The 13,707-nt window shown below is 40.9% G+C and overlaps 1 protein-coding gene across 3 annotated transcripts; it reads right to left on the reverse strand.

Annotated features, from left to right (window-relative positions):
• Positions 1–936: 936 nt before the first annotated feature.
• LOC117994599 (uncharacterized) lies at positions 937–11,611 on the reverse strand. Of its 3 annotated transcripts, none has more exons than XM_034982532.2 (11): positions 11,433–11,611; positions 10,410–10,480; positions 9,849–9,895; positions 8,760–8,893; positions 7,376–7,476; positions 6,209–6,321; positions 5,634–5,689; positions 4,812–4,980; positions 4,395–4,505; positions 3,292–3,349; positions 937–2,191 (listed from the first exon to the last, which is right to left on the reverse strand). In XM_034982532.2, exons 2-11 carry the CDS (start codon positions 10,471–10,473, stop codon positions 2,058–2,060), a joined length of 987 nt encoding a protein of 328 aa, XP_034838423.1. In that variant the 5' UTR covers positions 10,474–10,480; positions 11,433–11,611; the 3' UTR covers positions 937–2,057. The 3 variants fall into 3 exon arrangements, with proteins under 3 accessions (XP_034838423.1, XP_069364089.1, XP_069364090.1); XM_069507988.1 differs by lacking the exon at positions 11,433–11,611 and adding an exon at positions 11,131–11,330; XM_069507989.1 differs by lacking the exon at positions 11,433–11,611 and adding an exon at positions 11,080–11,098.
• Positions 11,612–13,707: the final 2,096 nt, after the last annotated feature.

Raw genomic sequence — 13,707 nt, forward strand, 5'->3', positions numbered from 1 at the left:
GAACGTAAAATAGACACAATAACATTTCACAAGTAAGTACCTCTGCTTGAGCGAGAGGGACTGAGGGGGCCACGCTAGTTGCATATCTGGACTTATCTGTGGTTTGAATAATCCGTAGATAGAATAAGTTTTTTTTTTTTTTTTTTTGATATTTCAAAGCTATCTGCAATCAGTCATTTGATGGACTTTTATCAGATTTTTATGAGTGCATTCAAGGTTGAGAGAAGGTCACTCCATCAAGAAACTCTTCTCACAATGCTTTCGCTGGCTTTAATGTGTACTTGACAGTTCTTCTACTGTGACTCTTTTCAGCCTACTAACTCTGCTGCAAGTGGTAAGTGACACTGCCAGAGACTAATAGATAGATTTAAGTATTGTGTAACCGCGTATGAGACAGCGATAGCGCAACGTAACGATGAATAACACGACAATTATTACCATTGTTCAGTAGTCAATATTTGTATTAACCGATCAACAATATTTGTATTAAACGTTTTTTATGTGAAAACAAGTAAATAACTCATGAGAAATACAATTACGCCACGAATTCTCAAAGTTTGTTTTGCAACTTCTTGTATGTATTCTTGAAAAAAAACCAGTTACACGATAAGGGACAAAAAATAGGTTACCTGCGTCTCTGTTTATCACATTAGTAACTTTATCTGTGCTTTTTTAGTGCGAATGAGAAAGCAAACGTTCCTGCATCTATCTACCTTTATTACTCTATCTACGGAATAATCTAAGCCTTTGTTCTCGCAGCGCCCCCCCTGTCAATGTCATTCAAGTGCCAAGAGAGCCTTGTCGCACTGTATATGACGTTTTGTCGGTCTCAACGACAGAGACAACGCTCTACAAATCTGCTATCTCGTTCTAAAGGTCGATGTACAATACTTTCGGCCGTGTACTGTAACAGAGGTGAAATAAAACAACAGATGATTATACTTAGTCAGTTTATTAGGCCTTACACACACTATCAGAAGGTAATGTATTATGTATGCCGCGCGCACATTCAGATGGTTAAGTATTAGGGCATGGGTACACTATGAAGTGGTACTATTGTACGCGACAGGTCGAGATGGCAATCGGGGAGGCAACGCCCGGCGTTAGGGTGAGTGCACACTGTAAGATGGTACGACTAATTTTTTTTTTATTCAGACGACTGCTCACCTGGTGGTAAGTGATGATGCAGTCTAAGATGGAAGCAGGTTAATCTGGAAGGAGTATGGCAGTTTTTATTAAACTCATGCCCCCTTTGTTTTCTATATCGTCCCGGAACGCTAAATCGCTTCGCGGCACGGCTTTGGCGGTAAGGTGGTAACTAGCCACGGCCGAAGCCTCCCACCAGTTCAGACCAGATAAATTATGAAATTCCGAACCCGTGCTAGAACCCGGGACCTCCTACTAATAAGACCACAGCGCTTACCACTGCGCCAGGGAGGTCGTCAATATGACGTGTGGCGCACGCACACCAGCATGTCGTGTTAGGGTGCACACACACTGTGAGATGGTTCTATGACGTGTATTAGGGCACGCTCACACTAGCAGGCGGTATAAGGGCGCGCGCACACTAGCAGGTGGTGAAAGGGCGCGCGCACACTAGCAGGCGGTATAAAGGCACGCGCACACTAACAGGCAGTGTAAGGGCGCGCACCCACTAGCAGGGCGTATAAAGGCGCGCGTACACCAACAGCCGGTGTAAGGGCGCGCACACACTAGCAGGCGATGACGCCGTGCTCGTCCTCGATGTGCAGCTTGAACACGTCCCGTGCGGAGGACTCGAAGCCGCACGCGCCGCACACCAGCAGCCGGTGTAAGGGCGCGCACACACTAGCAGGCGATGACGCCGTGCTCGTCCTCGATGTGCAGCTTGAACACGTCCCGTGCGGAGGACTCGAAGCCGCACGCGCCGCACACCAGCAGCCGGTGTAAGGGCGCGCACACACTAGCAGGCGATGACGCCGTGCTCGTCCTCGATGTGCAGCTTGAACACGTCCCGTGCGGAGGACTCGAAGCCGCACGCGCCGCACACCAGCAGCCGGTGTAAGGGCGCGCACACACTAGCAGGCGATGACGCCGTGCTCGTCCTCGATGTGCAGCTTGAACACGTCCCGTGCGGAGGACTCGAAGCCGCACGCGCCGCACACCAGCACGTCCGCCTCGCTCACCTCCGGCGACGACAGCAGCCCCGCACCTGGGAATGTTGTATAGAAGCAGGCATTACTTAGCAGAAGTCCATGATATAATAAATAAATAAATAAAATAAAATAGCCTTTATTCTCTGATACAATAATTATACATCTTATATTACTAACTAACCGTATTACTAATTTCTTATTTCCTATTATTTAATTATCCTATCCTATATAATTTATTCTAAAAATTGGTAACACCAGCAATTTACAGATCAGGTTGTCCTCTTTGGACATAGGCCTCCTCTAGACTTCTCCATTTTTTCCTATCTAACGCCAATCTGCGCCAACCCTTTGGCAGGTCATCCTCCCATCTCCTCTGTGGCCGTCCTCTCGCTCTCTTCCCATCTCTAGGGTACCAGTAAGTGACCTCTTTGGTCCATTTATCCCTTGGAGATCTGATCACATGGCCCGCCCAACGCCATTTAAGTTTCTTGATTCTTTTTGAGACATCTGTCACACCTGTGATCTTTCTAATTTTAGTCAGTCTCCACTTGTCTTTCAGTTTGATGTGCAGCATGCTTCTCTCTATCTCTTGTTGGCATACCTTTATTTTCTGATTGTGAGCTTTTGTCAGACCCCACGTTTGACAGCCGTAAGTAAGTATTGGTAGGATGCACATGTTAAATACTTTACGTTTAGTTGGCATTGGAATATCTTTGTTTTTAAGTATTTCTTTCAGCGACCATGCATGATATACAATGAACCAAAATCTCAATTTGCTATAATCCGCTGAAACAGGTCGAATCTGTATGGTGCGACATGCAGCATGCGACATGCACCGTCCGCCCTCCCACTGCTACACATGCAGGAAGAAGCTTGATTTTGACAAAATTTGGTACAGTGATAGCTTGCATCCCGGGGAAGGACATAGGTTACTTTTTATCCCGGAAAATCAAAGAGTTCCCACGGGATTTTTAAACACCCTAAATCCACGCGGACGAAGTCGCGGGCATCATCTAGTATTGCAAATAAAACATCTGACTGACGTTAACGACGTTAACATCTGGTCAACGAACGTTGCGTAAGTAGGCCACTCGGAGTCAATGCCGCGTCGCAGGCGGGGCATTTCGCATTTATAATATGGGTAGTGATAACTCACTCGTGTGGCTCCCGACTGTCGCCATTTCTGAATGTATGTCCTTCACATGCTTCATCAACTGAAAATAATAAACTATATCATTACAAACTTAGGGTGAGATCTATAGAGCGCACTCTGACTTAGCTTACACTTAAGACTGAGTTAAAACGAGACGGAGCTATATCTTTCACATAAATTTGTCTCGTTTTAAATTAATCTTAAGTCTGAGCAAAGTCAAAGTGCGCTCTATAGATCTCAGCCTTAGGGATGATGTATGCTAGCACGTGGCGGGCACGAACCGTGCCTCGTACGTGGCACTACTACTGCGTGACGTACTAGATTACAACATAATGGGGAGTGCTCTGAAGAGCTTTTTGACCTTATTCCACCCTCATTTTTCTACAACCGCACCGCGCGCCACCGTAAGTAATTTCACCCTCACCACCTGGGTGTCTGGTGCACTTCGACCGTCCGCTGCGCCAGATCCTTCTTTCCACGCACATGCAAACTGTGGAACCAACTCCCATCGGTGGTGTTCCCACTAGATTACAACATGGGGTTATTCAAGGGGCGAACCAACAAATTCCTAAAAGGCCGGCAACGCATCGGCGGTTCCTCTGGTGCTGCAAATATTCATGGGCGGCGGTAATCACTTAACATCAGGTGACCCGCCTCGCCATTTTTATTAAAAAAAATAGTACCGTCATTTGGTGCTGAAAAAGGTGAAAATTGGTGATTTTATAGATTTCGAAGTGCTCTGTCCGAATTTTCATTTGGTCACCTTGTATCTTCACGCCGCCATTATTGGGAAATGGTGCCCGAAAAAAAATTTTTTTGACGATTAATTTTACGTAAAATATGTAATAAATTAAACAAGCTTCAAACTTCAAACCCCTATTTCACCCCCTTAGGGGTTGAATTTTCAAAAATCCTTTCTTAGCGGATGCCTACATCATAATCATCTGCATGCCAAATTTCAGCCCGATCCGTCCAGTAGTTTGAGCTGTCCGTTGATAGATCAGTCAGTCAGTCAGTCACTCACTTTTTCCTTTTATATATTTAGAAGATTAGGCACCTTGAGATTTCCAAAACTCCCGGAAAACTACCAATAAAATAAAAGTCACCTGTGAGTGTGTGTTCCCCCTAAAGGGGCACCTCGCGCACTGCAGTGTGATGGTGTTGGCGCGCCCGCCCGCGCGCCACTTGCCCGCGCCGCCGCCCACGTGCTCCGCTGCCTGCGCACAGTGAAAACTTGTGAAGAGTTGTGAACACTTGTGAAGAGTTGTGAACACTTGTGAAAGAGTTGTGAACACTTGTGAAAGAGTTGTGAACACTTGTGAGAGAGTTGTGAACACTTGTGAAAGAGTTGTGAATACTTGTCAATGAGTTGTGAACACTTGTGAAGATTTATGGACACTTGTGAAGAGTTGTGAATGCTTGTGAAGGGTCGACTGTAGTATGGAACCCTCGATGCGCCAGCCGTCTCGCACTTGGCCAGTTTTTGTTTTCTTTTGTTTGTCTTCCTATACTGACTGACTGACCTTGTGAGCCGTGAGCTCTTTAATGGCGTTGCACTTGAAGTCGCACAGTTTACACGAGTACAGGTACATCTTGAAGTGCGGCGAGGATAACAGCTCGTGCACTGGCGGTAGCTGCGACCTGCGACGTCGTCCGCACCGCGGTGTGCTCGTCTGAAGCGACATTAGCGCTCTGAAACATACAAATCATTTTTTCACTTTTCATACTCGTGTGGCGGTTGCCACAGATGTAACTAGATGGCGCTATTCAATCGATAACATTTCATGACGTAGTCCGAACAAATGTACCGCTGACAGTACTCGCACTAACGGAGTTTTCTGCAATCTGGACTAAAATTATAACTATAGCAACCCTCATTAACTATGAGTCATAACAACGTTTCCTATGACTAGACAACCCTGACTAACTATACCTAGGTCCCTACCTAGATCGGCTCCCCCATCCCCATACCGATCCCAGACCAACCAATACCTAACTATTACAACATCAACTAGTCCAATCAATAGGAACCTCATCAGGCAACAACAATAATAATAAAACCTACAATAAGACATCAATTATTAAAAGACGTCGCCGCCGAAATATATATAAAACTAGCGTATGCCCGCGACTTTGTCCGAGTGGACTACACAAATTTTAAACCCCTATTTTACCCCTTTAGGGGTTCAACTTTGAAAAATCCTTTCTTAGCGGATGCTTATGTCATGATAGCATGCCAAATTTCAGCCCGATCCGTCCAGTAGTTTGAGCTGTGCGTTGATAGATCAGTCAGTCAGTAAGTCAGTCAGTCACCTTTTCCTTTTATATAGATTTAGCTGGCTTACTTGGCTTTCTGCAGCGCTTTTGCTTTCTCCAATATTTGTACAGGTGTGAGAGCCTTCTGAAATAAAATACAGAAACCAACTTAGATATACAAAAGATCGGCCAAGTGCGAGTCAGACTCGCACACAAAGAGTTCCGTACGATCGTGTAAGAAAGATTTTTTTTATCAATTTTTACTTTACAGTTTACCTTTTTAAATAAAACCGGCCAAATGCGAGTCAGGTTCGCGCAGCGAGGGTTCCGTACTACAGTCGTATTTTTTCATCATTTTGCACGATAATTCAAAAACTATGATGCATAAAAATAAATAAAAATCTGTTTTAGAATGTACAGGTGAAGCCCTTTCATATGATACCCCACTTGATATAGTTATCTTACATCGAAAATTGAAAATACTTATTATTAGTTCATGACAATTTAATTATTTTTGTGTGATGTAACCACAATATCGCGGTTTTCAGATTTTTCCACAAATGTCAGCTATAAGATCTACCTACCTGCCGAATTTCATGATTCTAGGTCAACGGGAAGTACCCTGCAGGTTTCTTGACAGACAGACAGACAAATTAGTGTATACCTTGTTGGGTTTCTCCAGTTCCCGGGTCGGTTGCTGCTCGTCGGAGGTCTGCAGGAACACCACTTGGCCATCGCTACCCTCCATCACCATATACGAATCTGTTATATCTGGATCTGAAACATGTAATACTTACAAATACTATCTGTCCCGGCTTACTCACGTGTGTAGTCGACGTTAGCCCGACTAGTTTCGAACCCATCCGGGGTCCTTTTTCAAGGGAGTCCGTCCGCGCACGCGCCGCGGTTTTGACTCTTATGTAATACTTAGTTATGCAACTGTTGTATAATACCCAATTATCTACAGCTGCATAAAAGACTTCACTCCTCATACTCGTAAAATTCTTCTCTATGCCAAGTACTAGCAGTTGCCCGCGACTTCGTCCGCGTAAAATTTTTGGTTTTTCATGAGATCTGAAATTTTCCCGCTTCAAAAAGCCTCACTTACCTACTCAGTACTCACTCAGTCTCACCTTAAGACACGGATTTAAAGCTAATAACCTAAATGTCGATTTTCGCGTCTCTAACTCCAAAAACATAGGACTTTCATACAACCTTCAACCCCCCCTTTCACACCCTTAGAGGGGGGAATTTTTCAAAACCGTTTCTTAGCTGACACCTACGTCCAAGAAAGAACCTGCCTTCCAAATTTCAAGTTTGTAGGCTTTATAGTTTCTGAGATTTCGTGATTAGTCAGTCAGTCAGTGAGTGGTATTTCTCTTTTATATAATATTTAGATAATAAGCCGAGTAAATTTTTTATGCTCTCGTGCGTAAAAATAGGTATTGTATGAAAATTTCTAGTGCATACAAATGACAAAGACAAAATCTCAGTTGGCGTTAACCATTTTGTGCCACCAACCAATCACAAACGAAACTATGTTTTAGAGTTATCAACCAATCACAAACGAAACTATGTTTTAGAGTTATCAACCAATCACAAACGAAACTATGTTTTAGAGTTATCAACCAATCACAAACGAAACTATGTTTTAGAGTTATCAACCAATCACAACGAAACTATGTTTTCGAATGTTTTTTGAAAACACATTTTTCACTCAAAATAGTTAACGCCCACTAAGTTTTTCGTCTTTGTCATTTGTATGGGAATATGAACAAGGAGCCCTATACTAACTTCTCTCCGTGGATAGAGTATAGTAGTTAGTACTCACCATCATCATCGTTGGACAGCACGCACGTAACAGTATCTTCTCCACCACTTTCTGTTTCGTCGTTGCTTACTATACGATACGACTCCTGCCCGTTATCGCATCTGGGAACAAGTTATTAATTTTATTCCTAGGGTTCCGTATTTCCAGAGAAAACAAACGGTCTCAACGACAGACACAACGCTACACGAAACCGTTATCTCTTTCTAAAGTTCGATGTGACAAGGTATTCATTTCATTCCTAGGGTTCCGTTTTTCCGGAGAAAACAAACGGTCTCAACGACAGAGACAACGCTATACGAAACCGTTATCTCTTTCTAAAGTTCGATGTGACAAGGTATTCATTTCATTCCTAGGGTTCCGTATTTGCAGAGAAAACAAACGGTCTCAACGACAGACACAACGCTACACGAAACCGTTATCTCTTTCACAGTTTGACAGTTGAGTTGAGTTGAGTTTGAGTTCTTTGACAGTTTGTTCCGGCGCTTCTTTTGCTTGTTCTCAGGTGGAAGAAGCGTCGGAATAACCAGCTCTTAGCTTAAGTTGTGATGTGTGGCATAATTTGTATTAATAAACGTCTTTTCTTTCTTTCTTTCTAAAGTTCGATGTGACAAGGTATTCATTTCATTCCTAGGGTTCCGTATTTCCAGAGAAAACAAACGGTCTCAACGACAGAGACAACGCTATACGAAACCGTTATCTCTTTCTAAAGTTCGATATGTGCAACCTTTCCTGCCAGGCACTGGTAGGTATTTGACACAAGTAATTTCTTTGATTTAACGTCACCATAGCCATGTACGGGAGCGGTGTGCAGACTCGACTGTACCAAAGGGAGATCTCCCACCGAGCGCTTGGTTGTGCTCGGTAGCGCCAGCTGGGCCGGTGGTTTGTCTTGAAACTTCTTAATATAGTCCAGATTGCAGAAAACTCCGTTAGTGCGAGTACTGTCGGCGGTACATTTGTTCGGGACTACGTCATGAAATGTTATCGATTGAATAGCGCCATCTAGTTACAATTGTGGCAACCGGCACAGCCTAACATTTGATATATCGCCAACTCAAGATCAAACCGAGAGTTCCCTCACTTCACTCTGCTAAACTAAGTAACTTTCCATCCTTCCATCCATTTCATTCCATCCTTATGTCGTCGACATTCTATCTACACGCACGAAACGTTTTGCGTCATCATTTTGCGTGCGTTTGGAATACCCTTCCACTATATGTGTTTCCTACGAATTACAACCCGGGTATCTTTAAAACAAGAGTGAATAGACATCTTCTAGGTAAACGCGTCCCATCTTAGGCCACATCATCACTTTCCATCAGGTGTGATTGTGGTCAAGCGTATACCTATAATGAATAAAATTGAAAAATTAAAATAAACTTACTTGACTAGTGTCAAGTTGAGTAAATCCACGACAACATTCTTGTCAGAGTCCAGCACCTGCACGTATTTGTATTGCTCGTCGTTGCTGCTTTCACCACCACCACCATCCAATATGTGACCTTTCACTGTTTGGAGCTGGAAAGGAAATTATTTTTAGGGTTGATAGTTCTAATAAGTTTCAATAATTTTGTAAAGTGGTGATAATAAAAAGAATACCCGGCTGAGTTTGTTGTGGGCTCTTCTCAGACCTGGGCGCGTTTGGAACACTCGTAGCTTTAGTTTTAAGTTTGCGAAATAATTATCACCACTATATCTTAGAAATCCAACATCTGACTTTCAAAAAGAGTTATTAATTACCTATTTTGAATAAATCATTTGACTTTGACTTTGGGTTCCGTACCTCAAAAGGAAAAACGGAACCCTTATAGGATCACTTTGTTGTCTGTCTGTCAAGAAACCTACAGGGTACTTCCCGTTGACCTAGAATCATGAAATTTGGCAGGTAGGTAGATCTTATAGCTGACATTTGGGGAAAAATCTGAAAACCGTGAATTTAGGGTTAGATCACACAAAAAAAATTAAATTGTGGTCATGAACTAATAATTAGTATTTTCAACTTTCGAAGTGAGTGACTATATCAAGTGGGGTATCATATGAAAGGTCTTCACCTGTACATTCTAAAACAGATTTTTATTTATTTTTATGCATCATAGTTTTTGAATTATCGTGCAAAATGTCGAAAAATACTACTGTAGTACGGAACCCTCATTGCGCGAGCCGCGAGCGAGCGCGATATTTCATATGATACCCCACTTGATATAGTTATCTTAGTTCGAAAATTGAAAATACTAATTTTAGTTTATAACCACAATTTAATTTTTTTTGTATGATGTGACCACAAATTCAGTTTTCAGATTTTTCCCCTAAAGCCAGCTATAAGACCCACCTACCTGCCAAATTTCATGATTCTAGGTCAACGGGAAGTACCCTGTAGGTTTCTTGACAGACAGACAACAAAGTGATCCTATAAGGGTTCCTATTTTCCTTTTCAAGTACCTACGTAACCTTAAAAAAAAAATTTATTACTTACTTTTCTTTTTTTGGCAGGCGATGGATCATCCACAATTTTTAACTGACCTGAAATCGTTCAATTATTTCATTAAAAAAAATATGAGCCGATATGAGAACCACCTCCTTTTTGGAAGTCGGTTAAAATACCTTAAGACGTCTGCCTCCTACTTGGCGAGGTTGGGAGTTTGATCCCAGTCATAAACTTATTGAAAAGTCCTACTACAATGTAAAAGATTAAATAATGGGCTCTTCTTAGAACTGAGCGCGTTTCGAACCCTTATAGCTTCACTACACTATATCATCTTACAAATCCAACAACAGACAATCAAAAAGTGTGCAATAGTACCTACATCAGTACCCTTATTATAAATGCGAAAGTGTGTTGGTTTGTCCTTTAATCATGTTGCAACAGAGCAACGGATCCACGTGCTTTTTTGCATGGGTATAGTTAAAGATTTGGAGAGTGACATAGGCTACTTTTTATCCCGGGAAATCAAAGAGTTCTCACAGGATTTAAGAAAATCTAAATCCACGCGTACGAAGTTGCGGGCATCAGCTAGTAAAATAAACATTTCGATACCATGATTAAATTCAGCCGTTAGTAGAGTAGTTCCTGACTCTGATGATTGCTCCCCGTCCGACATGATTTATCTGCAAGAAATTGTACAATATTACATCAGACGTCCACTGCTGGACATAGGTCTCTTGTAGAGCCTTCCACACGCCACAGTATTCCCCCGCCGCTATCCAGCGGCTCCCTCGACTCGCCTGATGTCGTTCGTCGATCTAGTGGGGGGTCTTCGATACACTTTCCCGTGCGAGGTCACCATTCCAGCAGCTTGGGACCCCAACGTCTATCAGTTTTTTGGGTTCCATACCTCAGGAGGAAAAAAGGAACTCTTATAGGATCATTTTATTGTCTGTCTGTCTTTCTGTCTGTCGTGTTTACATGAAACCCAGAATCATGAACTTGCTTTCAGTTTCTATAAAGTTTTAATATCCCATTATAACTCTTCAATTTTTGTCTTTCTCTGGGCAGAGACAAACAGACAGACACACTTTAGCATTGTGTGGATATGCAGTGAGGAGTTACCAGGGAGGGAGTACCACAATTAGCTCCTTTAATATGTGATTGTGGAAGTGTATTGCCGCGCGTCGTCGAAAGTCGTATCCATATGCAATAACCTTCATCGATCTCTGCGTGGCAACATTCCCGAACACTAAATTATATATGGCGAGAAGATTCTGACCTTTCACATAATATTATAATTACGAATAGTTGATAGAATAAATCATAGAACCTTATTTATTGTGCCTTTTTATGTAATGTTAAACTATAACTAAATGACATAAATATATCATTGATTGTCAGAGCACTAGAAAACTTCCAACATTTTACACATTATAATCAAGTTATGTACAATAAAACTAATGTGGAACGAAGAAATAAATATTGAATTTTCATTTTCGAAAAATTTGTAAATAAACAAACGTCAAAATGCCCAGAAATAAAAATAAAAAGCATTTTATTGCAACACCACCATGATTAGTGTTTCTATATTATTGTAAAGTTTAGTTAATGAATATTGCAACAATTACTTACCTTTGATGGCAACAATGGTAAATGTATATTTTGATTTCACGTTATTTATCCAAAAGCGGATTATTTTATACACAACTGATTGAATACGACCTTAACAATAGCACTTTACAACGCCATTTTATTTTCATTTTTCACACGGGCGAGAGAACCGTCAGCCGAGATTTCATCAATTCGATAAAATGTTGTCAGCACCAAAAATAATTGTTTCTTCCTTATATTATTTTTGTTACTTTAAAAATGTACCCTATGTTTTAAACAGAAAACGAGCACTAAATTAACTTTGTGAAGTTTTCACGATTCAATTTATTTACTTGAATAAGCACAAGAAAATCTACAAGAAATAGAATGTCTTAAAATATGGCAATTTTATTCGAAACTCTTCAACTTTCAAATTAAAAAAAAAAATTGAAAATTATAATTACCTATTGTTTAACAAATGAATGATAATTTTACAGTAAATAATAATTTTAAAAAAAGTTAAGGAAGTTGTACCTAGTTATTCAGAAATTACGAAATCCAGATAGTCTATTCAACACTGACAAAATGTATTCTACCTCTTTTACTTGTATAGCCTTATCTCATTCTAAAGATCAATGATTGTGAATTTTCGTCATGTAGAGCATAGCAAGAGCAAAAATTCAAATAGAAGCTGTAGTGAATCGATATTATTGAAGCATGCAACTCGACTATCTCTTTCACTCGCACACAAACTCCTATTAAAGCATCGTCAAGTTTTAATAATGAAATTACAGTCATTACTTTCACTTAACATTGCATTTCTATTCTTCAGATTTATACTTTAGTTAGGTATCTTTTAAATACGACTGTAATTTATGTGTTTAGGGATGGTATATGGGAGAAATTTGATGCTGAATTTTGAGTTCTAACTCGCGCTATGAAAGTTTTTTCCTCCGTTGAGTATATAAAGCGGGTAACTATATTATTAGTCGGAAGGTCCGTAGCTACTAAGTAAGCCGGTACTGACACTGAGCCGGTCTAAATCTCTGTCATCTGAATAAGATGAAGCGCTGTAAAGCAATCATATATGGATAAACTTAATTGTCAAATATGTCAAGAAAATGATAAAGAGAGGCTTATGTCTCATCCACACGCTAGTAGCTGATTTGACCTTCTTTTACTGTTTTTCATAATTTTTTTTAGGGTTCCGTACCTCAAAAGGAAAAACGGAACCCTTATAGGATCACTTTGTTGTCTGTCTGTCTGTCTGTCTGTCAAGCAACCTACATGGTACCTACTTCCCGTTGACCTATAATCATGAAATTTGGCAGGTAGGTAGATCTTATAGCTGACATTTGGGGAAAAATATGAAAACCGTGAATTTAGGGTTAGATCACACAAAAAAAATTAAATTGTGGTCATGAACTAATAATTAGTATTTTCAACTTTCAAAGTGAGTGACTATATCAAGTGGGGTATCATATGAAAGGTCTTCACCTGTACATTCTAAAACAGATTTTTATTTATTTTTATGCATCATAGTTTTTGAATTATCGTGCAAAATGTCGACTGTATTTTGTTATCACGTCGCAACGGAACAACGGCTTGACGTGTTTTTTTTAGAGTGACATAGGATACTTTTATCCCGGAAAATTCCCACAGGTTTTTCTAAAACCCTAAATCCACGCGGACGAAGTCCCGGCCATCAGCTAGTCGTTTAATAAACCAATAAAACTGTAAACAACGTTCTAAGTTAACCGCACGTGCCTATTCTATTTTCGTAACACGACGTCAGTCCAGCTAAGCAATCCAACCAATCAGATCACAGCGCCTGAATCGCACTTACGAAGTTTTTTCCATTTTGTGATATAAATAGGCTATATGTTCCACTAGTAATCGGGAGTCCCTGCTACACGGTACGCCGGTAGGTGGTGACGGGCCGGTCTAAGTCGTCACCAACCCGTACTCTTGTCGCTAACGCCGATGGCGACATGGTACGGGTTTTATCCAAAAAAATACAAAATCCACAAAAACATGCACAGTTACTGATAGGTGTACTTGGAGGATTCTTGTAGCCAGTAAAACTTCAGCCTTCTATATTAAAGACACTTTAATTTCTATTTCTATTAATAATTAGGATACACGACAAAAGCATGGTTGCACTTAGTGCAGACCACAGACAACGACTGACTTAGAAATTCTGAGTTGCCATAATACAGTTCAACACTCCTCCTCAACCCTGAATTTCTTCAATCTCATACTTCTACACACTATCTTAGTTTTCTGACATTTTTACCTAACTTTACTTTTACAACTT

This window comes from Maniola hyperantus, chromosome 27, assembly GCF_902806685.2.
Source record: "Maniola hyperantus chromosome 27, iAphHyp1.2, whole genome shotgun sequence".
Classification (NCBI taxonomy): domain Eukaryota; kingdom Metazoa; phylum Arthropoda; class Insecta; order Lepidoptera; family Nymphalidae; genus Maniola; species Maniola hyperantus.

Excerpts from the sequence above, each read along its gene's own strand:
- LOC117994599 (XM_034982532.2), bottom strand. The coding sequence starts at position 10,473 with ATGTCGGACGGGGAGCAATCATCAGAGTCAGGAACTACTCTACTAACG. Across the intron at positions 7,477-8,759 it reads CTCAACTTGACACTAGTCAA|ATGCGATAACGGGCAGGAGT; the intron begins GTAAGTTTATTT and ends ACTTGTTCCCAG. Across the intron at positions 4,981-5,633 it reads AAAGCGCTGCAGAAAGCCAA|AGCGCTAATGTCGCTTCAGA; the intron begins GTAAGCCAGCTA and ends TGTATGTTTCAG.